Here is a 27989-nt window from a genome sequence, read left to right as displayed (position 1 = left end):
TGCAAGTTGTTTTGAATGCTAACGAGTTTCTTGCACCGTATTAGTTACAGCAACATGTTTTTTATTTCGGCGATTCCATATTTCCAAGCCTTGCATTTATGTGTAACATAATTAATGTAATCAATTTATCTTCATTCGATGTAGTAACTTAGGCTTTGAGTTTGCATCTTAAGTTCATCTCAAAATTATCTCTTTTATTTATGCAGTGCGGTTTTACAGTTTAAACGGTAAAATCTTTTTTCTTGAAGTAACTAACAGTTGGCAAAGTAAATCTTTTATTTTCCATTGCTATTCTGCTTCAACATGATCGAATGAATTTCATAGATATTTTTTTTTTTTTTTTTTTGCAAAAAGGCATTGTATGTATATTTAATCACTTTTGTATATTTAATCATTTTACTTTGGCATCTAAAGACTTTACCTGTTATACTTTCATTCTTCCCCTCTAAATACAAAGACCTTTTGGTACTTTTTATTGATCCCAATTGTGCCCAGAAATTTTAAAATCTGAAGCTTTATGAAGTATTGAAAGCGGCAAAACTCGAGCAAACGTGGAATTGACCAAGAGGTAAAACCATTAGAAGTTTGACTTTGGTTAAAATCTGAGCGAACGGGCAGCTTCCAAGGAAGTTTTTCCCGTGCATAAATGAGAACATGAGCTATTTTCCCTAAAACTTTTTACACAATAGCATTCAACCTCTTAGGTAACCTCAAAGTATGTAAGGGTTATCTTAGTCACATAACCCTTACATACTTTTGACTGGATTATTTAGGTTACGATTATTCTAAAGAATCCAGTCAAAAGTATTTAAAATAAATTACGCTGAGAAGTCAAGGAAGATATGGCAAAAATGCTCATATGAAAGACAGTAATACTTCGAAACTCGGGTTTAAAAAAAGCTTGATATTAATAGGATATAACTAGCTGAAGCTTAATCCCATTCCAAAAATATCTACTATACTTGCATTTCAATCTAAAATTGTACTACAAGTAATTGATTTGAACGCCAGTATTACTGAGGGATTGATTTGAAAATCCATTTGATTAATTTCAATATTTAAATTGTTTTGCAGGATCCATTCGTCTTCCATGTTTTGAAGAGAAGCTTTCAAGTTGGGATGCCCGCGTGGGACATGCAAGCCATGGACTTCTTGCCCATGTGTTCGAGCATGCTGCTGGAGAGATGTACCTTGCAGAAGCTGAACAGTTCTGATGATGACAGCGTGGACAGTGGTTCTTTACCGTGGGTGGATGAGACGACATTTGAAGAGTTGGATGCCTACCTTCATGAGAATCCTCCAGGCTGGAGTCCAAGATGCGAATGCGAAGACAGCAGGCTGTCCTTGTGCTCTTTCTGTCTCTCCAATTCCACAGACGGCTTCTTTTCACTTCCTGCTGATGATGCTAATAGGTGAGAACGCGTTTAGTTTCCCCCCCCCCTTAGTAACCATCTACTGGACAACATTTGGTGAAAGTAATTCCGCTTTTAACGGAAATAAACAGTTTTGCCTCAAAATTAATACGTGTAAAGGAATTGCCATTCAAGGTTTTTAAGTTACATCTGAGCCTTTTATGCTGTGAGTTATAAATATTAATACATGTCATTTCAAATTAGTGATAAAGAAAGTGCTTAACTAAAGGTATGCAAGATAGATTTGTAACGCATTTTTATTGCATTTTAAACTGCATAATTCATGTCATTTTATAAATGTACTTAACCCTTTAAGGAATGGTAACTTTAATAAATGATTTAATATAACTCTATTTGCATGCTGGATATCGTCAATAAGTGATTAGTTCATTTAATAAAACTTTATTGTAATTCAGTTGTTGTCCGTAAGTGAACTAGCACTGAAAGGATGTATATGTAACAACTAAATAATTAGTTTTTCTGATTTATTTTAAACAGATATGGCATCTGTAGGTAAGTCTATCCATATACTGATTTTCAGTTATGCTTTATAAATATTTCAGTGATGGGAAATTATGGGAATTTTTAATCATCATTTAGATTCCAGACATTTTTATTAACACTAAATAAATATATTTTAACATCATGAAGCAGTCGTTTAAAGAAATAAAATACTTAACGAAGCTTAATAAATTTAATGCAGTCTTAAAAAATATTTTTAATTGAAAGAATACTTATTTTAAAAGTATTATACAAAGCAATGCTTTTTAAAACCGCTAATGCTTTAGAATTGTATGCTATTTATCTCGGCAAAATATATAAATAATATAAAGTGCTGGACATGCTTGAATTTTTCTCCCGTATTATTTAGCTTCTCATAATTTTCATCTCAAAAGATAAAACTTTTTAAATATGTGCCGAGTTTGCCAATTATTTTTGATTCCTGAAGTGTGTCATGATAAAACGTTCTTTAATTTTACACAATTTTTCAATCCTTATCTCCTTTAAAACAAACAGACGTGGAACATGAAAAATACATTAATTCAGAATATTGGTTAAAACTAAGTAAGTTTGAGATAAAATAAGCAGCACATTTTTTATAAAAATAATTACAGAATTAAAAAAAAATATGGGAAAGTTTTCGATGGATACCTAGTAGTTAAGACCGTTGAATACTAGCAGTATGACCCGAGACCGAACTCGGGCGAACGAGAGCCGTATGCTTGGTTTTCGTAATTTCCCCCATGTGGAACATGAACAAGAGTCGATATATCTTTGAAAGTCCTCCACGAAGCCCTTCCTCCCTCTAGGCTTGGTGTATACAAAGCACTCAAGAGCTATCTGCCTATGCCTAGATGTAGTGCTTTCTAAGGGAAACGCTCATATACAAGTTACACATTGGGAAAACCATGAAACCGCCCTTTCACCGGGATTCGAATCCTGAGCCAAACTACCAGTGTTTAGAGACATTATCGCTGGTGGGCTTCCTCCCTCTAGACACATAGCCCTCGTGTGTTTTGCCATATTCGAATGATCTAACCAACCAAATCGTGTGCATTCGATGTTGTAAGATTAAGAAACATCCATCTAAAACATGCGTACTAAGTATTTCAAAGAGACGTGTTTGCTAATAATTGAAGCGAAACTAATAGACATGCTAAAAAAAACTAGAATATATTTGACACCTGATTTAAATTTTCGTTAAATTAGATACTGCGAAAATTTCATTAAGTAAATTTTAACAGCCTCTGTAAGCCGCCTAATTGTATGTGCCTCAGAAGTTTTCGGATATTAATTTTTTAGTTTGATGTAACAAGTGAAGTCTCTCTGCTTTATCATGGTAGATCGTAAGTTTTGTATTTCTTTCCCGTCGCTTCGTGTCTTATACCTTTGTGAAGAACAAATTCACCTCATCGGAATATAAGTCAAGGCAAACTATATCGGTGAATTCTTAGTGAATTTATTTGGATCTGACGATTGAATAATCTTCATTCTTTCAAAAAATGATATTTTTTTTTTCTGTTGTTGTTCTGGAAATATATTTTTTTTTGAATTTGTAAACAATTTTCATTTTGTTTAAAATAGAAGGTTCATATTATTTCCATGAGATAGTTTTAATCGAAGAAATGAAAACAGAAAAAATGGCATATTGTTCTAACACATGTCTTTAAAATATACTCTAACTGATAACATAATACACTATCTAAATTTATCTGGAATTTTAGAACATGTTTCATTTTATTCTTGCTTCGCATTCGTCGAATGAAGATATTTATTTCAAGGGGATAGCATAGATATTTGAAAAATTCTTATCGTTCTGGAACAAATTAGTTTCAATTCAGTGCTATTCATTCAACTGTCAAGCGTATGACACTTAACTTGTTTAGCTGCCATTATCCTGTTTTCGCCCAGTTCACTACGTATGTTCGGAGGTTTTAGGACTCTTAGAGCAATCTGTCTTCTAGATCTATATTTTAAATTTCTCGTAAGTGCTAAAGTATCATTCTATTCTTGAATGATATAAATCATTTGAAATTTGCATATCAGAGGAAGATGTTTCCTCAGTTTTGTATCTTTTAACATATACAGTGTTTACTTTTCTGAGAAGATCAAACATGGAAGTTTGGTTTCAAGCAGACGTTAGATGCAGTCCTCAGATCTCAAGTGTACATCCCAATCATCTAAGTTTATACATCCTTTTAAGTTTGCTTCTATAATTTGAAGCAGCTGCCGTTTATGGGCTGTTATCTACACTGGCATAATTCTCATCGCCCTGGCAGCTGCTGTAGATTGTGCTGTGTAGGATTTTTTTTGTATTATTTTATTAATTACTTCACGACCATCAACAACGATAAACGAAAGTAGAAATTATTTTGAAAGATGAAGATATTGGTTATTTGATATTCCCCACGATTTTGAAGATAGTTGGTTATCGTGGGATAAAAATTATGCATATGTGCAAGTCACCACCAAGTCAGCAGTCGTACCATCAATAAATGACTTTCAACAGAAAAGCCTGCCTATTGGAACTATCAATCACTGCTGCGCCTAGCTAGGGTTAGGCCCAGCAGATCAGCGACGTTTATTTAAAACCTCAAAGAAAATGCTCTTACAATCTGATAACATTAAATTCTGATAATATTAATACTCTGAAATTATTAAAAATTACAAAGTAAGTTTATGCTACTGAAATAACAATACCAGCACTCCTTTCCCCCCAAATCACTGGGGCGAAAACTTAGATTTTCGCTAGGTCGGGCTAATTTTTTTCTAAAAGAATTAACCCTGCTAGTGGACGAATGAGTTAAGATCACTGAATACTGGTAGTTCAACCTGGCTCGAGGTCAGGATAACGGGTTGAAGGCATGGTTGGTTTTTCTTAATTTTCTCCATGTGAGGTAAATGCAAGCCATTTTCCCTTAGAAATTCCACCCTGATGGCATCTTTCCTGTTAGACAAATAGCCATGTGCTCTGCCGTATTCAAATACCCTAACATAACTTAAATGAGTTAAGTTCAAAGTTATGTTGAATTAAATAAAATGAGATGCGTCTATTACACAAGAAGTGTTTTCCTTCTTATTTAGTACAGAAAAATAAAGCATTTACGTTCGCCCTTAGATATGGTAAACTTTCTTCAGCCAAAGGCGGTATTTTATTTCTTACATTCCCTAAAGAAGCCTAAATATTCTTGTACTGTCATTCAAATTATTCTAGAGTAAAATAATTCGCTCCCATCTCATAGTATTAATGACTATTCTGACGCTTTTAACGCATCTTACAATTGAAGTTAAAGAAAATATAAAGCGTTCCTTTTTTGCCTATATATACATCACTAGGCAAAGGAATGTGGTGAGTTCTTTTTCTGGGAGAAAAGATATTTTCACGCTCATTTAGAAAGTGAGAGTTGTTTAATATTATTTTTAATAGATCCAGAAAATTATTTCTTCTCTCATTTCCCTAAATGATGGAATGACCATGTATCTTTCCGTGCATGTAAAATTCTATTTTTTATTAATGTAGCTTGATAATTAGTGCTATTTTCCGGAAATTTCTTCAGAAATATTATGACTTTTACTTAATTTAATGCTATCTTTTGTAACTACAATGTAAATTAAAGCACAGAATTTGATAGATAGGCCAAATATAATTCAGGAATACTTAATTAAAAAGTAGAGCGAAAAAACTACAGCAAAGGGATCGTAATCAAGAATGAAATATGTGGATTAAATGACAAAGCATTGATTGAAGATATCTTGAAGAAAAATAAATTATTCCGTCTTCGAAATATGTTGCACTTAGAGAAATCAAACTGACGAAATTTAATTTTGCCTTGTTAAAGAGATAATCACTGGATAAAGGGATATCTAATTCAGCTGCCTTTCGTGTCTTTCCAATAGCATAGAATACGTAGTAGAAAATTTTAAAAACATGTTTGTAAAATATGAAATCTCTTTCAGATATTATTAGCTATGGAATTCCTAGTTCTGTGTTAAGTTTTTCTGAAAAAAATGCATATCTCTGAAATACTCTATTTTCAAGGGAACACGAATATTTTAAGTATCAATGTTGAATGCGATAACAGCTCTACTATTTCTTATTCTGCTGTAATACGGGATGTTTATAAAGTCGCTTACATTTTTGGGAAATACGTTCTAATTCTAATTTCTTTGGAGGCGATCTGAAAGAATGCTGTCGACAGAGAAAAGAATAGCCAATGTTTGTTCCCGTACACGTGGATTAACGTACCCAACAGGTTCAGGAGGACTTCGTCTGCAAATTCAGAAGTCCCTACTAGAGCAGTTATTAAAACCTTGGTAAACAAATTCAAGCAAACTGGTAGTGTTTTAAAGATGAAGACCTTCGATAACGCCACAAGCTAAGCAAAGCGTACAAGAAGCCATTATGCATAGCCCCCAGGCAGCTACACGAAGTCTCAGCTGGAAACTCGGTATTTCGCATACTACTGTTTGGAAAATTCTACGCTGTCATTTAAACAAGGATGCCTACCATATTCAAACTGTGCATAAGCTTGAAGCCGAGGACTATGCAGCTCGGCGAGCCCTGTGTTATGATTTGTTGGAAGCTGTGGAGAATAAGAACTTAATGGAGAATGTTCTCTTTAGTTACAAAGTAACATTCCATCTCAGCGGCCGTGTTAATAGGCATAATTGCCGAATGTGGGCTAATGAACAACCAAACGTGTTATACGAATCTCAGGAAGACACACATAACGTTAATGTATGGATTGGAATAACTAAGTTCTGTGGACCTTTCATGTTTCCAGAAAGGACCATCACTGGAGAAATTTATCTCGATATATTGCAACAATATCTTGAGCTACAGCTAGTATCAAGCGACATTATTGACGCTGTTGTCTACCAACAAGATGGGGCGCTTCCCCATTTTGCCATTATGTGCGCAACCATCTTAGACGTTTCCTGATAGGTGGATTGGTCGTGGCTTTTAATGGCCTTGCGCTCCACGATCATCAAATTTAACTCCCCCCTTTTTCGTATGAGGCTTTGTCAAGTCCAAAGTGTTCCGAGTGAAGACTGGCAACATTGAACAATTAAAACTCCGAATTATGGCTGTAGCAGCTGAAATTACACCAATAACGTAATATAAGGTGTTCCGGAGGGCAGTGGAGCGGGGTCAATTGTGCCTAGACACTCAGGGGAGCCACTGTGAATTGTACTAATATAGTGTTCTATCATGTTGCGTTTTTATGTATGGAACAATTCTGTTTATAAAATTCCCTCTACAATTTTATTTCACAAATGATGAAAGCGTGACACGCCTAAATATTTAAATCTATTAATTAATTGCATTTTCAAGCGTATAAGCCATTAATTACGCTTTTTACTTCCTAGTACGAAGTAAAAAGGAAGTATTGTAATCGCGAAAAGTTTCAGACAGCATATTTCAATGAAAATATCCATTTTGACCGCTATCGAATGCAATTTAACGATGTTTTTGCGTGATGTCTGTACGTAAGGACAGAATAAAATACTCTTTTCCTCGAAAACAATTATAAAACTGCTTTAAAATGAATTCTGAAGAGAATTTTTCGTGGCGTCTGTACGAACGTACGTATCTCGCATAACTCAAAAACGAGTAGCCTCAGAACGTTGAAATTTTGTATATAGGACTCCTATAACATGTAGATGTGCGTTGCAATCGGCCGCGCCAAACGTATATAAATATATTTATTTATATATCTACTGTTACCCGGCTCAGTGATCTCAGTTTCTTTACTCGTATATGTTTGTAAATTGTACATTTTTTTGCTTTAAAAATGATTGAATTATTTTGTTCTTATCATCCGGTTAAGGTTTTTATGCCTTTAGTAAATCTCTAGGCAATATTTTTAGAATTATCAACAATTTTAAAGTTGCTTAAATGCCGCTAAGCCTAATAATTTTTTTGATGGCGGCCATTGCTTGTTTACATTTGAAACAACAGGATAGTGGATTTGTTGCTAATCTAGAGAAAATTAGCTTCGCAATAACAAAGATAACGCCTTCATTTATTATTGCGAATTAAATCATGCTTAATCCTTTCTGAAATTTTTTCGAGGAAATAAGTGTTTAAGATTTACTTCGTAATTTTTAATACAGATATTTTGAGTTTTTATGTATTTTTGCTTTGTCGCGAAGTGAGAACTGAATTAATTGAATGAGAAATACTCAATCTTCTGTGAAAAACTGTTTCTTTTTTGTTTGTTTGCTTAATTTCTTTTATACATCGTTCTAGCTTTATTATAGTATTTAAATAGAACATGTAGCAACGATTAGATAATTCTTTAAATGATATAAATTTTGTGCATTCTAAGTTATAATATGAACGAAATATAATAATGTCAAGTGAACCTAGCGCCAGAGTGTCGCTATGGTAAACAAATAGAGTGAATTTTAAAGAATGCATTTATTCTATTGTGGTTTATGCGCTGTCGGCGAAGTAGATTTAATTCAATCCAATAAGTTTAAATGAAATGCAAGAAAAAATGTGTATAATTTAATATTCCATACAAGGGTGTCATGTGGTGTACACATCAGATTTTTTATCTATCATTATTCCTTTTTTTTTTTAGCCCAAAGGGCTATTGGTCTCAAAACGACGGCATTTTGCGTCGTTTCACTTCCTGCTTTGATTCGCTTTTCAAACTGTTGCCACCAAATATTATCACCCTGTATTATATTTAAAGAATCTAAATGAAGAATCGGCATGAACGTTTCTCGCATTGTGAAAAAACGACGGTATCTAGAGCTATCAAATTTTGAATAATGTGTAGTCCTCCAACTTGAACAAGCACACTTGGAAGCCCGAATTTCGAATTCGTTTTATTAACTATTTCAAAATTTGTAAAACTTTATCAAATTTTTTATTAAGAAACTCGACAATTTCAAAGCAAGCAGTGGCAACACACTACGGGAAAAAAAATCTCCACAGCGAGAGACTGTGCATCGGAAATTCTAAAGGTATGCTGTTTGTCTGTTTTTAAATATTTTGTGATATTGCTGTTGAATTGAATTTTATGTGGTTTAAGTGCGAAGAACATGACATCTAATAAATGAAAATAATACACCAAAAAAAAAAAAATTTTTTTTTTTTTGGACGTAATATAAAATCTGAAAGTTTTTAGATTTTCTTTTCTTTATATATGTCTTATCATTGCACGAGTTTTAGGAGTGGCGACCTTTTTATTTCTAGTTGCAAGTAGTTTACCCTTTGAGGAGTTCGTTAATCATAAGTACACCTGAAGCTGTATATCTTACCAACTCGTTCTAAAAAAGTAGGTAAAGAAATATGCAAGAGTTCGAATAGAATAGGCTCAAGAAATTCGTAAATTGTATTTTTTAATTCAATTCTTTCTTTCTCAGTGTCATGAGGGCTAAGAAAACAAACGCTTATTTGATTCCTCCACGTGTCTAATATGCTGGCGGTTGCAAATTAACAAACTTATTGGGAAAGGAAATGAAACCTTTCTTCATCAACTTCCTTCCTTGCGTCCGAGCGATAGCTTCTATGCGCGGAAGTCGTATTTCCGTTTGAGTATTCATAAGTCGAGAGATTTCATCGGAGTCCCTGTGGATGGGTCAAAAGCAATATTGAATAAAGGAAACTCAATTTTCCGTAAGTAGTTGAATTCTGTAATTGTTGATATTTTTTGTTTTGAGAAAACGAACCGGAACCTGTATCTAAGCGGGTTTATATATAAGTGGTTTTTGCGCAGTGACTACTAATTTCCTGAATTGCTTTAAAAACGGAACGTCTTGTGGAGCATATGATAACAGGCTTTGATAATGCTTAATAATTAAAATGCTAAAGCAGAATGATAAAAACGAGTCTTATATCCTTGATGTTTGAGTTACTAAAAGCTGAAAACTTTAATAAAAAGCTTAACAAATGAGTTTAGTTAGAATAAGGATGCAACTTAGCTACGAGAATTTGCGTAACGTATGCAAAAATGGCAATAAGCAATCTGAAGGTCTCAATCGTAACTTTTCCAACAGTCGGTGACGAGTATTTAGTGTTTCACGTTCTTGTGGATTACTAAATTAGTAAGATGGCATTTTGCTTCATTTAGTAACAGCTTAAAGAAGGTAACGTCAAAACCTGCAAACACGCGTGCTATTTATTTTACATATGGTAGTCAATTCTCACAGCTGAAGTTCGTACCAGTTTTGATTATTAAGACATGAAGCCGAGATTTCGTGTTACCATAAGGTAAAATAAAAATTTCTCTTAGTTTAGCTGTATCGGCAAAGCTTTTCAAAATATGGTCGTTGTAGATGAGCCGAAAAGTTTCTCGCGATCTTTGCTTTGTTTCATAAGTCTCTGGCGAATGATTTTCTAGCTTACCATACATCGGGGATTACTTTCTGTAAACAACGTTTTGCTTTATACTGCCGATCGTTTAAAAATATTGGAGAGCTCATTTTCCAGACTTAAAGAACGATTGTCGCTTTAAATGATAAAAGAATAGCTCAATCGACTACAATCGGAAGTCATAAATTATTCTTAATTTTTGCTTCTGATTGTCTACCAATGTTTGTCTAGGTCATACGCAGTTCCTCAAACTTTTTTCTTTTGTTGACCGATTTGTAACTGCTCAGACTTGAGACTGTTAGAATAGTCCTAGATGTTTTTATTCTGGATGCTCTTAATTTGACCGAAAATTTGAAAACCAGTAATGAACAGTGTTAATGTAATGAATTGCTTTCACTGTATTAATCCTAATCCTTATCCTATTAAGAATAGTCATAAACATTCCTTAACTTCTGTCTTATTTATAAAACTGATATATTTCAGATTTTTATTAGTCTGAAGTTTGCATTTTAAAAGTCTCAAAAATGGCTAATTCCATGTGAAATGGCGAATTAAATGCGATCGTCTGAAATGCAGTAATGGCGGATTATAAGCAATACTATGAAATACTGTAATTCATATACTGCACTTCATCGTCTCATTTTATGTTTTTTTTATCTATCTTCTACTAAATGTAAAGGAAGTAAAACGTAAACATATTTCTCATACAAGTAAAATTTAATCGATAGGTTTTTGACAAATTACCTATTGCAATTCGAATATAGTTTTTGTTTGAATATAGTTTTGTTTTCTTTTTCTCTTCACCTTTTTTTCTTATAGCAGTTCGGTACATTCTCAGTTTTAATACACTGAATAATTTTTTTCTTTCCGGAACTGGATACAAGATCATAATTTGTATTTTCACCTCTTCCGAAGTTTGAAATATTTTCTGCCAGCTGCTCTAAACGTCTTTTTCTTCACTCAAGAGAAACTCAAGTTCATTATCGTTAAATAATCGTTCATAAGTTCTTCACTCAAGTTCATTATCGTTAAATAATCGTTCATAAGTTCTTCACTCAAGTTCATTGTCGTCAAATATGTAAATGCTAATTTACTGGTCGATGACAACGAAAGCTGTCACTCGGTGATTTCCCCGATATTACACAGCAATTACTCCGTTTTGCCTAGTTTACTTGATTGATGGGTAATTCCTACAATAGCCTCTTATTCGAAATGAATTTTTTTTAATTGCAGACAGTATAATCAGTTTAATTGTGAGTCAAAAGTTATATTCATACAGTTATTATTATGCACTGATACTATTCCGTCCTGATGACTTTCGAATATTTTCACTACCATTTTTTAAGCTCATTTTCTTCCAGAACTGACAAATAAAACAGATTACCATTCGTAGTAACTTGCACTGCTGATTCAAAAATCGGACCGAGATTGACCTGAAGGTGAAAAGAACCCTAAAGAAAGTATATTGTTTTGGTTCTAGTTAATTTTTCCTTGTGTTATCTGTAATTCATTTGACGAAGACGTACAAGCTACTTTTATATCAAGCTACGAAAGGAAAAAGTTGTTCGATTTAATTTTAATCTCTAAAAAATATGACTGGTTTGTGTTAAATGAATACATTCAGTATTAAGTGAAAAAGGCTACAATTAGCAATGATATTAATTCGAAAAAATTTTAATCAAAACCTATGAATGTAGTCTCCGATATACTATATTCTAGTAAAACCTTTTTATAGTTTTTTTCCCTATGGAAATAATCAGCGCGCCTTCGAAAATAGAATTAAAAAAGAAAGAAAAAATCTATGAATTAAAATAAGTAAGCAGAAGGGTTTTCGATCTCAAGAAATTCCTAAAAATTTGAAAATGTTGAATTCTAAAATTGCGGTTTCAGTGCTTTCGAAGAATATTAATTTCCGTTCATTTGTATTTTATTTTCGTATAAGAAGATATTTTTCATCACTCTAGCACGAATTCAGATATTGTAGCTACTTTCCGCTAAAATTTTTGATCGTAATTTTTCTCACAAAATCGAAGCTACAAAAATCGGACAGAATTCTTAAGTGTTTTGTTTGGAATTCTATGAAACTTCTTTTCGTTTGAAAGAGCTTTACGTATGCAGTTTTTTTCCTTGAATTAAAATTTCTTGCAGAAATTTAGTAATCGGTTTTTCTTTGTATGGTTTCCGTTCATTATAGTTCTTTAAGAGCTCTAACTTTCTGAAATTTTTATTGATTTCTTGATTTTTAATACGCTTACATATCTTACAACAGCTATTTTGTGCCTTTTGCCTGCGTGCCAGTGGCTGTGTGGATGAAATGGCTGGACACTAGTAAATCTTTCCGGACTTGGGTTACCCCCAAACGAGCTGTCTCTAGGAACTTTCCAATAATATGAAAACAGCGAATTCTCTTTTAAAACGTTCTTGACGAAAGCACTTTTGTAAGATAGACAGACCTCGGTTGCTTTGCCAGTCAGCCAACTTCATACCTTCTAAAATAGTTACCTTCTTTACAAAATTCTCTTAACGGCTGAGATGCATTGAGATCTTTTCCTTTATAAATCTTAAACTTTGTAATGTATGAGTAACGAAGAATAAATATTTACACTTAGTTTTATGGCCTGATGTAACAAATTTTTTTCGCGCGCGTATTTTTAGAGAGTTTTAAAACTGCAGTCTCCCAAATGGCAATTAATTTTTGTGTACCAAAAGTTCACGTGACCGGTTGAGAGTTATTTTTCTTGCCTTAGAAATGCAAGGCTTAATCTTACACATTGTGGTTACAGAGCATGCGTCATCAAATTTTCAGAATGTTAAGAATTATTACTCGCTTATACAGCGATGGGAAAGAGACGAAGTGAAACAAATACATCAGCATTGTCGCAATAAAAAGAACTGGAATATTTCAATAACCATTAATGTTAGAAAGATAAAATATTTAATTAAAGGCGTACAAATATTTTTTGAATAATTAAGACACAATAACACGCCGAATAAATACTAATGCAGAATTCAAACAACAAAAATCAGCGTTTTGTTGTTTGTAGGTATTTATTTGTAGGTATAACGCTGATTTTTGTTGTTTGACTTCTGCATTAGTATTTTTTGAATGTAAGGGGCAAACTTTAAGCTGTTAAGACTCAGTAACTTGTCAATGGGAAAGTCCGGAGGGGATATATTTTGCAGTCATTATTTGAATAGGAAGATTATTATTTCAGAAGTATTTAATATATAAATTTTAGAACATTTGGAAAAAAAAAACCGAATATTTAAATTTGATAACGATTGATGATGTATAACAAGAACACATACACACTTACCGTTAGAAAGTCTTCTTTTAAAACATCCCTACCTTTAGGTAGGCAGCTATCGCGTGCTTTGCCTTTAATTAATTATGCAAGCAAACGAACAATATAACTGCTGAGAACTGTGAGTTCTGAATCTGCAGATATTCCATCTGTGAACGAATTACCAATAGCTTGAAAATTCAAAAATAATTTTTTTTAATAAATTGAAAAGTATTGTGCAGTGTAGATATTTTTAAACGGATATATTTTTGAACGGATATCTACACGCTGATTAAAAAAAATCGTTTCAAACAAATGGAAAATAATACATTATCGAACATTCGGAAATCGTGTTGCAGATAATTCAAAGTTATGCATCTATGAATCGGTGACTGTCGGTGCCAAGACATGAATATCGGGATAATCAACATGAGAATCAAAAGAGAGTATATATATATAGGCATATTTGTTTACTCAAGCAGAACTACCTCCGATGAAAAATATCAACAAAAGCCTATCAAACTGAGTCTTGCTCTTTCAGAATATCATTATATTGCTCTTTCAGAATATCATTATATTGCTCTGTCCATTCGAGATTGAAATTGAACATGATTCATCTGCAGTGACTTTTACCGGTATTCAAAACAGGTTGTGCAACATTTAAAGTTGATAACTAATACTTTTCAAGTTTATTATTTTTCTAAAATTTATGAGCAGATTAGAAAGTTTTAAAAAATTCAAGACCTAGGTATTTTTTGTGGGGAAGGGTATCTCTTTAGCACATATGTTACCCTTCATTAAGTGCTATTTATAACTACCAGCTTCGCAATGAAGTTCTTTCTGCGATGGATATAAGTTAAGTCCCAATCATATTGTTTCGGCTACGCGGGACTGGACGTCAAAAGGGTCAATTTTCAGACCCGCGCATTTCTAGGAAACCCACGTAGCTAAGTTACCATTTTCACTTACTACAAAGACTTAAACGCCAAATAGTAATCGATTATGGCTCAGATTGGGATCACGTGATCCTTCAGAAGCGGAACTTTTGTCTGATTGTTTGATCTCTACGCGGGATAAAACTCCAGCCGAAACATTTTCGGCGAAGTTTCAAAAAATCCTGCGTAGCCGGTACATCGTTTCCGTAGCTAGCCGGGACTTCGCTTCCAGCGAAACTCTTTTTTTCTACGAATCCTCTCGTTTAAACCAGTGCTACCAGAATCTCATTTCTCGGAATAGTCCCGTGTAGCAGGAACCGTCGTTAGATGTGATAACCTCATATTAATCATTAGTAGTTTTTATGTTAAAATTTGTAAACAATGTAATTTTTGTAAATACATTGCATTACACGATAGGGACAGAGTAATATATAATTTTCTATGAAAGAGGTATTTTTTGTTACCTTTTAAACATGGAGAGCATAATCAAAAGTAATTATTTAAATATTATGTATTTTGTTCACTCTTTTTCACATGATCGTATAAATTTATGAAAGTGGGATTGAATGGATTATCAAACTGGATTTCGATTTTTTGTTCTCCTTTATGTACATAGAGATAATGACTTATTTTATCAATTCTATGTATTATTTAGTTAACTTTTAGAATATGCTACAGTGCTTCTTACTATCAAGGTTCTAATAGAAAGCATATGTCGTCTAGCCGCGAAAATTTTGCGTTCTCTTTAAGAGATCCTTTTATTAAGGTATTCATATCTTTAATGTCAAAATAATGAAAATATCCATTTCTTTAAAACTTCAGGCAAAATAAATAATACCCATTCTAGTTTCACCGAAGGCAAAACAGCTTAATTTATAATGATCTTATATAATTTCCTATCACTGGAATAATGAGTTATTTAATGTTAGACATTTCATTCGTCCGAGTATTAAAATCTATGTAGATGTTAATAAATAATCTAAAGAAAAACTAAGTAAAATATTTTTTTAAATTAAGAAAACAAATACAAAACTCCTCGTGTTCCACGAAATACTCCACAAGGCTTACAAGTGTAAGAATATAACTCATAATACAAGGAGATACAATTCAACAATGAAAATATTATACCTAGGTCTGGAGAAAGCAAACAAAATTATAAAATACAAATGCTATTATAATGAAAATACTAAAATATACCATGAATAATTAAATTATGTTAATACTCCTATAAAAGAAAATAAACTAATTTAATAATAAAAAGGAAATAATATTGATACAAAAGGAAAATGATACATCAATACATAACGTAATCATACATAGGCAATACGCAGAATAATACAGTGACACAATAGATTAAAATCCAATCATATAAATAATAAATACTAAATGTTCAAACAACAGATAAAGTCACGCAAGACTGAAAAGGCTTCGGAGCTTCGAACAAGTCGTAAAAAACAGGAGATCAGCAAATAGAGAACTGCTTCTTGAAGTTTGCTACAGCAAAACCGTTTCACTTGGAGAAATATCTTGGCGAAATTTTACTCAAAATTGAAAGAAATTCCGCATGTCATGAGACTTCGTTGTTTGAAAAATTCAAAGCAGAATTTCAAATTGTATTTAACTGAAAAGTTACCACACTTACTATTAATGTTTTTCTGCTATATTACGATACTGCAAAGATGTGTGTTGTCATATCAAAATTCTGGCATATTATTTGCCATAATGTTTCGCAAGTTAAAAATTGTGCTTTATGTTGCAAAGTATATTAATATTCAATTGTACTATTATGTAAATGATTTTGCTGGAGTAAGTAACAATGACATTAATAAGAGGCATGCGCAGGAGTTTTTAAATATCTCGAAGGAAATCTCTTCAAAACGATTGTTTTGCATTTACGGATGTCGTTTCAAAACAAAATTGAATGTATTGCCATTTAATTGCAGTGTTAGATACAGTAAGACCCCGCTTAACGTTGTTTCGTTTAGCGCTGTTTCGGTTTAGCGCTCTTTTATTTCAACCCGGGGATTCCACGAAATCGCTCGCAGCATACGGGGATTTCCCGAAATATTATGCAGCGATAGGTTTCAAATACATATCCGAAAGAGTGTACTTGTATTTCTTGTTTGGTGCGGTATTGTACAGACATATTTTGAAGGGGTAAATGTGGAAGATGTCGAAGAAATAATTCAAGAAGCAGCGGCTAGTCTTTCTAATGATGAGCTCAAGGAATTAACTGAACAAGAAGAAAACAAAAATGTTGACAGCAGTGATTCAGAAGAAGAGCAAAAAGAACTTTCGATGGCGTTTGTAAAAAGGAGTTTGTCTACCATAACTGAAATAATGGATCAATTCATTGAAAATGATCCGAATTTTGACAGGAGCTCAAAAGTAAGGCGTGGTGTTAGAGATGCTCTATCCGTTTATGAAGAACTTTTAAGAGAACAACGCAAAAGAAAAAGGCAAACAACATTAGATGCTTTTGTCACAAAAAGGCAGAACACTGAAAACGCGGAAGGCTAACTAAATATGACTGACTGAGAATTTTGTTTTTTTTTAAGAATATTTGTTTTGTTATTTATATTTTGTTTTTATTTTTGCAAGAAATAATAATGTGGTATTAATTTGGGCTTTAAGAAATAAATGTTTGGTTTTATTTTTATTAAAAAAAACATACTTTTTAAATTTAATACCTAACCAATTTCCTAGCCATCTTCCCCTAACCCCAATATTTACATGTAAAGATAGCCTCGTTTAGCGCAGTTTCGCATTACGCTCTACTTTGATGGAACGTATCCCCCGCGTTAAGCGGGGTCTTACTGTATATTACTTTGTCTCGTGCGTCATTTCCTCGTTCTTCCCTTTGGAAAAATTTCAACAAAATTCTGTATTACTGCCGAAATTTTGCCGTAGTTTCTTCCATTGCTGATTAATTCCACAAACTCGTATTTTAAAACTAAGGCAAAAAATATCACGATTTGTGTATCAAAACCGTTGGAACTTGGAATACAATAAAATAGAACGCATACGAAAATGGCGGCGTTGCTTGACTGAAACGATTGTCATGAGCATTGGTTGTCGAAAGAATGGTTATGCGCATGGTTGCCAGAGTTTAGTAGTCTCTGAAAATTTGGCTACTTCTACTAAGATGGTTGCGATAGTACATTAGTACCTAAAATTATTTCAGGTGTTAATCTGAAATCTGCATACCAAATCAGATTTTTAACCATACGTTTTTATTTTTTAATTTTGTAAATAAGTCTTAACTTTTATAAACTTTGATAGTAAACTCTAGGACTCGTTAAAGTGCAATATGAAATTTTTTTGTGCAAATGTTTTTTACGATATAAGCCTAACCAGATTGGTAGTGAAATCCGTTATTTCATATACGATTAGTTAGTTCATATGCTATATATATAGATAGATAGATATCTACGCAAAATAGAAAATTTTGCACAACCTTAGTACATGAATTATTACTACAATTATGCCCCCGATAAGATTATAAATAATTCGCACAATTCGATGATAAATGCAAATAAAGCAATATGAAAACATAAGCAGCATTTTATCTTATGACTTTCTCCTGTTTCTCAGGCAGCTCGCAGCTGGCAAAATTTTCTAAATTAGTCATTAGATTTATTCATAAAGAAGTTACTGGCATGCTATTTTACAGTTTCTAAAGGAATGACCTTCAGACTATCTGAATGATTCTGAAGTGACCTGAAGCGATGAAAACCCGAGATGGTAAGGTCTAGTCATAACCAGGAGGAAATTCTTTCCTGGAGGGATCTCATAGTTTCAGATGGGAATGCGGTCAGCCTTTTATTTACCTGTTAAATATATATTTTTAGTTTATAAATACATAAAAAAAAAAACTTCTTTTTTCTAGTTTCGTATTTATCAACGTTTTCTATACTCCTGTTTGTTTAATTTATACAACACGGTATAATCTGAATTGAAATAAAACATTAGGGAGGAGGAAGTAACAATCGTCTAAGCAATCGTGAAAGGGGCGCATGGGACAGAAAGGTTGAGAACAATTGCCATAAAGAATATGGGCTGGCACTACCATAAAGCCATAAAGAATATGGCGTTGGTACTATAAGATCTAACATATTTTGCTATTATACAAAGTGTCTATATCTCAGAGTGCGACCTGGCGACTTCTCGCACAGGCGTGAAAATGAATACAGCCAGGAAAGAGTGTAAATAGCCCATTTATTTATCATAACCCTTTAACAGATAGGCGCGGACTTCGTACTTACAAAAACACTAACTACTTGCGTTGAGAACTTAAGGTAGATTAACAATAAATTCGAAAGGTTATAAGTAGTGCTAGACTATACAATTTAATTTAACCTAACAGCAACCTAGCCGGCGATAGACTAATAACTAAACGGCGAGATCGCGTAGCCCCCAACTATGTTAACAACTGGAAGACAAAAATAGCAAGCGTGTGCTATACTAGTCTATCTAAACTATTCGTTTCACCATTTTAAATAATCGGCTAATCTTTGGAATATGGTAACAGGTAGTTTGGCGACATTTTGGTAAGGCGATAAAGGTTACTAGCTAGGACTTCAGCAGTGTACATGGATAAAGTCAAGAGTGTGCGCAATGCCATTTTTGTGCAATTCCGGGATGTTTTTTTAGGAAGTTAATCGAAAATTGGTCGACGTGTACATGGATACCGTGTATGTGCAATTCTTAAAAACGCGGCAAGCGGTGGGCGATTCTGCACTGTCTCCCAATTTCGCACCTAATCTTCGTCATGATTAAGCACTTTTGTTCCATAAAAGTTCTAGCATAAGAGTAATTCGGCTAGCATATTGTTGAAAAAAATGTTGAGTGGAAAAAAAAAAAAGACACTTCGTGAAAACAAAATGGCGTCCAAAACAAAACTAGCAGGTTGCTGTAGCAGGGTTAGTCGCCAAATTTTCGCCGAAAAATCGCCAAGTTACCATAATCTAAAGATTAACCGAATAATCTTTCACTCGCTTAATTTGCATTTTGGCGAGGAAATAGAGAATTCAGAGACGATTCCAAAATTAAAATAATTGGTTAGTGAACCAAGAGGAACCCTACAGTACTACCTTAAGGAATACGCCACTGCCATAAAGAATATTTGGTTGGTATTACCATAAAGAATATGGGGGTTGGCACAAACATTTTAGACACAAGCACAAGTCTGACATTCATAGACTTATGGGACCAAGCATTGTCATGTTAGAAGGCAGCTCGACGATTGGTAAGTTCTGGTCTCTTTGCTTCGATTTTTGTTTTTAAAACATTGCCATTTGGAAAGATAATTTTTTAAAATTTATTTGATGGCAAAAAATTACTTTTTCGGGGTGCAGCCTCCTTTCTATGTTGCCAAAGGAACTTTTCTTGTGACATTATTGTGTAGTAGCCACTCCTCATCTTCAGTAATGAGCCGTTTAAAAAAAGGATCTTTTTTTTCGGCAAATAACCATACGCGAAAACTCGAACAAGCATATTTTGCTTTTTAAAGTATGGCTATCCATATATCCTAGCAGATTACACACCCAGGCTTCTTCATATGACCGTAGTCTGTACTTTTTGGGGTATTTAGTCTCTCTGATAGTTTTTAAATTGTATAACTTGGATGGCTTCTTTTAATAGGTCATCATTTACTAAGGATAGTTGAAAGGGGACATTATCTTCAAGAAATTTTCATGTTTAAACTTTTCAAATCACTTTCCAAATATGTCATCAGAAACAGCACTTTTTCCACATGCAATAAAATATTCGTAGCTTTCACTTGATAATATATATGTTAATTTTAAATGTGTAATTTTTTGAAAATAAAATGTATAGCTTTTTAATTTTAAATAATTTATACGATTTTCGGTAACATTTATTTAAAAATGGCCGATAGATTAAAAAAAATATTACCCATGGATTCTGCGCTTTCGAATTTCTGCAGATAGCATTACAAAATATGAACAGGTAAGTTTTAGAATTATAATATTCAATTATCCAGAAATTTTTTTTATTCGGAATCGGTGAGGTCCCGTTGTTGCTGGTCGAAAAAGATTCTATTATATAGCGCAAATTTCATGAACAGGGTGACTAGAAAGTTTTTCCTTTTTTAAAAATAAAAGAGCATAACAGGACGAAAATCAAACTTTGGGTTCTTCATTCTTAACACCGCACTAAAAATAAAATTATCCACAACAAATGCTAGAATTAGGCAATGTGAGCGGAAAAGGCCGTTATTTAAAAATCCACTTCGATCAAGGTCATTCCATATCAGCAGTAATAATCCATTTCGATTTGAAAAAAGCGTAGAACTTTTGGGATGACCCAGTATTTCATTAAACTGTGAAAAATAATGAAGTGTGTAAACATGAAATCAAAATGTAAGTGTAATAGACTCTTTTTATAATTTATACAAGCTTCGCTGTTGCTGTTCTACCGAGATTTCAAGATTATTGCTTCAAGATAATAAATGCAAGATACTTATGCAGCTGGGTCTAAAAGCTATTAAGACAACAGTGAACTGTAGAGGATTATTCTGTCTCGAAATGTTGACGTCAACGTGATTTTGAAACATTATAGCTAAGACGGAAGAAACTTTGATTAAAAAATAAATTTTTAGAAACAAAAAACTCTAAAACTTTTTTTTTTTTTTCTTGTTACCTTTTATTATTGGAACTTCATGTGAAAAAATCTCACACAAATGTATAAGTATTACAGTGAATATTTTTATTCATAAAATTACTGTATGTACTCGATGTATAATAAATATTATATCAATAAATGTGAATGTGTATTTCTTTTTTCATATATGACATTAATAAAATTAATTAACGGAAAGAGACGTGTTATTTCAAACTCGGCATTTAAATGTTTTTTTTTAATCCGTAAACATCAACTCCGCGGTCTTCCGTTTATCGGACAAGTAAACAGTCTCTCCTTTGATACCGGTTTGCCGGAAACCCATTTATTTTCTGAAAGCTTATGTCACAAGTAGAAAAACTGTGAAATCTTAGGAGCAGAGCGACAAGCGTTTATGAGCTATAGGACCCACAAAGTATTAGTAAAGTTTTGGAAACATGGCAAAAAGTCGCTAAAATGCTCGTTTCACGTATTTACATGAACTAATAATATGGTCAAAAAGGTGATCTCAAAATAAAGGAAAAAACAACTCGTTGAAAAGAAACAATATACGTTGGGATGTTGAAAATGTGACTTGTTATTGACTTCAAACAAAATCTATTACGAGAGACAGTCAACGTGCAAAATTCATCAAATAAACAATGAGACGGGCAGAAAGACAGTTCACGATGTTCATATTTTGCAAAAGCGGTAGCCTCACACTTTGCACACTCATCATTTGTCTATGAATCGAAGCAGTAAACCATTGGCGCAATCCACATAACCAGGGTTTGTCGTCCAAGTATCCGTCCTTATAAAAAAATCATACTTAATAAAGTTCTTGAAACGGGGAGCGCTGAACTGATATAGGGAAAATCACTGCAGGGCCAGAAACCTGTCACGATGCCAAATGTGCTCCTGTATCTCGATAATGATTTGTAATATCTGAAAAACTGAGTATCCAGAGGCTGGATCTTTCCGTACATCCTTTAGATACCAGTTCTTTTTTGTAGAACTATACCATTAGGTACTTCGGAAGCAGACAATGCATGAACATACAAGAAATAGAGATGTCACTACGGGATTATGTCCATCTATACACATTTTAATGATACTTTGTGGGTCCTATAGCTCCTAAACGCTTGTCTCCCTGCCCCTAAGACTTCATAATTTTCTACTTGTGACATAAGCTTTCAGAAAATGTATGGGTTTCCGGCAAACCGGTATCAAAGGAGAGAGTGTTTACTTCTGAGTTTTCAGTTATCTGAAGTAGCTTCTATACGCACTCGAACAATACAGAACTCTAGAAACAAACTCTTTACACCCTTCTGATCAGACATCGTTAAGTCTTCCTTTTCAAGGCGGGGCGTTAAAATTTATTAGTGATAACAGAATTAACTTACGCCAGCACAACGTTTTAAAAAACTTAAATTTTCCTGTTGAAATGGCATACAAATCGGACATAAATGTGGTTTATATACTGGAGATACATAAAAACGTTAGCCAGTATTACATCGGAAGAGGAGGTGACAAATTCATTCATTGTGTGGTCTAAACTCCATCATATAAGGTGTTTGTACATGGTGTTTCACGAAGGACCCTCTAACTTTGGGAAAAAAAAAAAAAAAAAAAAAAAAAAAAAAAAAGGAAACGGTAATAGATAGAAGCATGAAACAAGTGGTATGTTTATTAAAAAACCGTAATAATCTGATACAGAAACTCAAATTTAGTTACAAATTGGCCCTGTGGGTGGCATTGCGATAAGAAGTTTTGCAAACTCTCGTTGCATTCACATCAAAAGCGATTCAAAATGCCAACCTTTCACACAACACGCATGTGGCAAACGAAGAATGAAATTCTCAATCATCCTCTGTAGTGTATCACTGGAAACTGACACACTCGTTTGACAAATAGCCTCCTCCAGCTCGTCGAGCGTCCTTCAGTGTACCCCACAGAAAGTAGTCGCAAGGGGTGAAATCAGATTAATAAGGAGGCCAGTCGATTCTTTTCCCCGTAACTGTCGAATAGTTCAACGCAATAACTCTATCATCAAAGTATTTGTCCAAAAAGTCAAAAACATGTCATGTACGGTGTGGACAAGCCTCATCTTGCATGAAGAACGCCGTGTCTGGTCGATCATACAACGCTTGTTGAGTTGTTACAAATTGTTCCAAAAGCGCAATATATCGGTCAGCCGCCAAGAAAAAGGGCCTAATGATGCTTTTGCAGAAGAGTGCAGCCCAAACGGTACGTTTGGGGCAGTGGAGTGGTTGTGTGGAGATAAATGTGCGTTTTCAGTACTCCGAAATCGCAAATTGTGTCTGTTAACGATACCATCCAGATGAAAATGGGCCTCGTCTGTAAAACACACTCGGCCGACATCGACACCAGAAACATCAATCAAGTCGACCATCTTGTTAGCAAATCTTGTCTCTTTGTCATTCAGCTTGAACTAGTATAGCGTGCTAGCATCGAATCGTGTACGGAAATATGTGTAATGTCTTCCGCAGGATTCTGTAAGGGCTGGATGGCATGTTTCCGGATTCAGCTGCAAGTCTGCGGACAAATTTATTCGGATGACACTCAATAACTGCAGCAAGTCTCTGGATTTTCAAGTGTAATGAAGGAGTGGGTGGGACCCACATTCTGATAAATAGTTTAGGAAATTAACGAATAGGGGAAATGTGTTTTGCTGACAATAATAATTAAAATTTGAAGTTTTTAATTTTATCCAAAATAATCGCATTAATGGTTGTGAAAAAGATTCAATTATCTCAAGGTTAAGTCTTCCGAAGTCAAAGCTTCACATCGGAAATATTCTTTAAATTAGCATTCACAGTTATAATAAGTTTTCTCCAAACTTTCGCTTCTTCGAGCTAACAAGTGTAATAAAATAATTCTTAAAATTTTGCAGTAAATGAATAAAATATGAAGCAAATCGCAAATAACTCGTGAAATTTACTCGTAATTTCGTGGCTGAATATGGAAACCTCTTTCAGTTTCTGTAGCGATTCTAAAATTATTTCATCTTGCTGTATTACTTCCTTCTCGCTTGCCGTTTTCCTACAGGGAAATTGTGGTCACGAAGGGTACATAGATATCATATCTCTTATTGACGCAGCTGAACTTTCTACGATAAAATAAATCAATCTCTAGTAAGGTACAATTTGCTATTTATAGTTTTCATTATCTAGATAGTGGTTTAGTACTATTTGCTATAGCTCTAATTTGTAAATTTTGAGAAAGGCATTTTAAGATTTGAATGTTATTGAAAAAGGTACGGAAAAGCTTAGCGAAAGCCACATAATGTTCATAGACTGAAGCAGTTTATTTTCTGACAAAAGCAAGAAAATTACATCTACAACCTCGATTGCTCAACATTTCTCTCTGTAAACAGAAAAAGATTTACATTATGGACTTAAATCTGATATAATTGTTAAATTAAAAAATGCCACCTTACCTATTTTGTTATTGCTGCTTAATCAGTCTTGGCGAAATATGAAATGGCTGTCCGCTTAAAGAAACGTTGCCTTTCTGTGGAAAACTGGATCGTATTCACATTAAATATTAGTACAGATGTTATACATACGTGTTCCCAGATAGAGTAGTGGTTAGTGAGAATGACTGCCGTACCAGAGGGTTCGGTTTCAAACCCCGCAGAAGGTATGGATATTTGTAAGCGTATACTATATGTGCCAACCTTAAAAACTGGGAGATTTTTTGCGAGAAAATAGGGAGATATCGAGAGGTTTTCATGCTGCGAGCCCACGCCATTTTCAATTCCAAACTCACTTAACTTTATAACTGGTGCCGGATTTATGTATAAGCTTCACAAGCACATCAAAAATTGTACCATATCCCATATAAATAAAAAATTGACTTATATCCCTCGAAAAGGGCCCCATATCCCAAGTAGCTTAGCATCTCGTCAAACCTACATCCAGTCCTGTATATAATATATGGTTCTGGTAAATTAACTATTTGTAATTAAATTCTGATGTAAAATTAATTGCATTATATTAACATTTGATAACATATTCTAAATTTTGATGGTCTTTGGCTAATTTCATTTTGTAATTTTCTTACACTTTTACAGAAAATCCCGAGCAGTGAAAGAAAGCTTTTATTCCTGAAAGTACTTTTAAATACGATGAAAATAAAATTACGTGGAAAAAATTGGCAATGTATGATATAATTGAAGCAAACAAAATTAAATTCCGATTAAACATTGCTTAAATCTTCATATAAAATATATACAAGATTCTACGTAGATGTCTACAATAGAAGATGTCTAAATGTCTACAGTAGAAGAGATAACTCAGATGAAATGAAATTTACGAAGACAATATAAAATGTAATAAAAAATACAATTCGGTTGAAATAAAATTTAAGGAAATTATTCTGATTATTACTAAAGGGATAGAGGAGTGGAATTTGCCTAGCTGAATTTTCATTAATTCAATAAATTTCGTTTGGTGCTGGGAAACTTTTTCTTTAGTAGAGGCTAAAAATTAAAAACCAGGAGATTCAGTGAGCGACTGAGCTCTGTGATGAAAAACCAAATCTCCTTGTAAAACCTGAAGAGTTGGCAGCTACGGTATAGTATCTGCGCGACAAGGAGGCATTCAAAATACACAGCCAACCAAAATGCGCTGGAAATGTTGGTAACAGTGATCCCTCGCAGATTCCCTTAGATGGATGCACAGGTTCCGGGCCTTGCTTCATCCTGTTCCTGTTATACATGTTAGTTTTAATCCCATGCAAGTAAACCGTCGGCCGGGATTCAAATCCAAATCGACCACTAGTTTCAAGAGGTTTTTTTCTAGAACGCATTTCCTTCTACAAAATTTTCAGCTCATTTATTCATACCAACATAAAATACAATTAACGAACATAATTAAAATAATAATTCAGTCCTTAAGCAGGTTCACATGACTTCCACGTAGGTTGATGGACAGCGAATGGAACATGATGTTATGTTTGTAGGTTACAGCTCATATTTGTAAGAATATAAATACCAATTATTTTGATTAAATATGTGGTACGGATAACAAGTTTATCAACGAAACACATAGAATGCTTCAGCCAATGCGGATACAAATGCGTCAATTGGCGATAATTACATATAAATTTGTTTACGTAAAATAATTTATTGGAAAACCTTTAAGAATGAAGATCGCTAATAACAAAATTGAAAGTTTGGCTTACAAAAAGATGGTTCGAATAATATGTAACGTGTTAAACTTCTACAGTATTGTCGTCCGAACATAAAGCACATTTCCTACGCTCATGGATTCCAGAGAATTAAATAAACGAAAACTTTTTCCTAATACCGAATTGGAAATCGTGATGTGTAAAACTTAAAATACGAAAATTCATGGAAAAATTTTGCGTAACTCACAATCGAAGTTCAAGATATTACGTGCTTAATGATTTTAGAATAATATTTTAGTTTACCTAAAAATGGTATTCATATTAAGTTATGTTGTCAACAGTTGAGTACTTTACCCTACTTCCAAAGCTTTATTTCAATTTTTCATCGCAGAAATAGTAATCTGATAATATGAATTTTTTAATTCGTTCATAAATTTTTATATATTATTAAAACATTACATTTTCATAGTTTCGGTTATCAGACACACGTTAATGTATTCTTTAAAAAAATATGTTGCTTATCACAATAAAACTTTCATTTTCTTTCAGGCCGGAATTATTGACTGCAAACGAACCCGTCCAGGATCCCAGTAATTTCTTTTTCATCGACCGTCTCCTGTATCCGGAAATGCGAGAGCGAGACGATTTGGTAGTTTTGGGTGTAGACCTCCAAGCTTTGTCCTCTGCAGTCCTTTGCAACGAAGAGAATCCAAATCCTTCCTCTGGAAACATTCCTTCTCGCCAACTACCGAATTATAATAAGACTTTCAGTGTCGGCGGGCAGCAGGACTGCACGAGGCTGTTAACACCCAATAATAAGCAAGCATGCAACTCAAACAGAGCAACAGCCCTGCAGGAATGGTATTCTACGCTCGGGCCTGTGACTTCCAATGCCGCTACTTTCGGTGTAGCTCCGACTCCGAAAACGGCCCCACAGAGGCAACGCCGAGGTGGTGGCCGTAGGGGAACTGCTGTCCCAGAAGAGGATAAAATATTTCCCTGCCCTTATGCAGGCTGTGCTCGTGTCTATTCCAAAAACTCTCATTTACGTGCGCATTTGCGCCGCCATACAGGAGAGAAACCATTCGTATGCCAGTGGCCTGGCTGCAAATGGCGCTTTTCAAGGTCGGATGAACTTGCCCGCCATAAGCGTTCTCACTCAGGTGTTAAACCATACCAGTGTACTGTGTGTGGAAAGCGCTTTGGACGATCTGACCATCTCGCCAAACATGTCCGCATACATAGGAAACAGGGGTATGTGGTTCCCCCAAAAACGAAATCAGTCAAAGTTCAAATTTTAACCCCACGTGCATGAATGTACTGTTGTGTTTCGTATCTTCCGTTTTTTCAGTTGCCAAAGTTAAATAAATTATTTTTATTGGATGTCAGTTTTTGTTCCTTTTATCTATTCATGCTTAGTAAACTTATCAAAATGCGGATTTTAAGGGATGAATATCGAGTTTTTCCACCAATATTAAGTATTTCCGAGAATTTCAAATGCTTTTCATATTTTCTCATTTCAATAATAATTGTGAGATTTATTTTTCACACTTGAGAAATTTTAATGCTGTTTTCATAGAACACGTACACAAAAAAGCACAGTAATCTTAACCAAACATTAACAACTGTTTGTCAAATTTCTTTGCAATGAAAACCAGTTTTCTAAGCTGTATGGAACTTTCTTTATTGTCAGTATAGATACTGAGCAATCTTTTCATAAACTTGAGAACATGTTGCAAAATAGCCAACCCTA

At 33.9% G+C, this 27989-nt stretch overlaps 1 protein-coding gene across 5 annotated transcripts in view; it reads left to right on the top strand.

Moving 5' to 3' along the window:
• The window catches only part of LOC118199192 (Krueppel-like factor 7), a 129413-nt gene extending 101794 nt beyond the window's left edge, over positions 1-27619 (top strand). For all 5 annotated transcript variants that reach the window (XM_085825073.1, XM_085825075.1, XM_085825074.1 and 2 more), the window contains 2 exons: positions 1075-1412; positions 26786-27619. In XM_085825073.1, coding sequence (XP_085681199.1) covers positions 1075-1412; positions 26786-27551 — 1104 coding nt within the window. In that variant the 3' untranslated portion in view covers positions 27552-27619. The remainder of the gene's footprint in view (positions 1-1074; positions 1413-26785) is intronic.
• Positions 27620-27989: the final 370 nt, after the last annotated feature.

This window comes from Stegodyphus dumicola, chromosome 10 (assembly GCF_044657685.1).
Source record: "Stegodyphus dumicola isolate Sdum_Otavi_A_Nest chromosome 10, ASM4465768v1".
Lineage (NCBI taxonomy): Eukaryota > Metazoa > Arthropoda > Arachnida > Araneae > Eresidae > Stegodyphus > Stegodyphus dumicola.
This window is presented reverse-complemented; position numbering and strand designations above follow the sequence as displayed.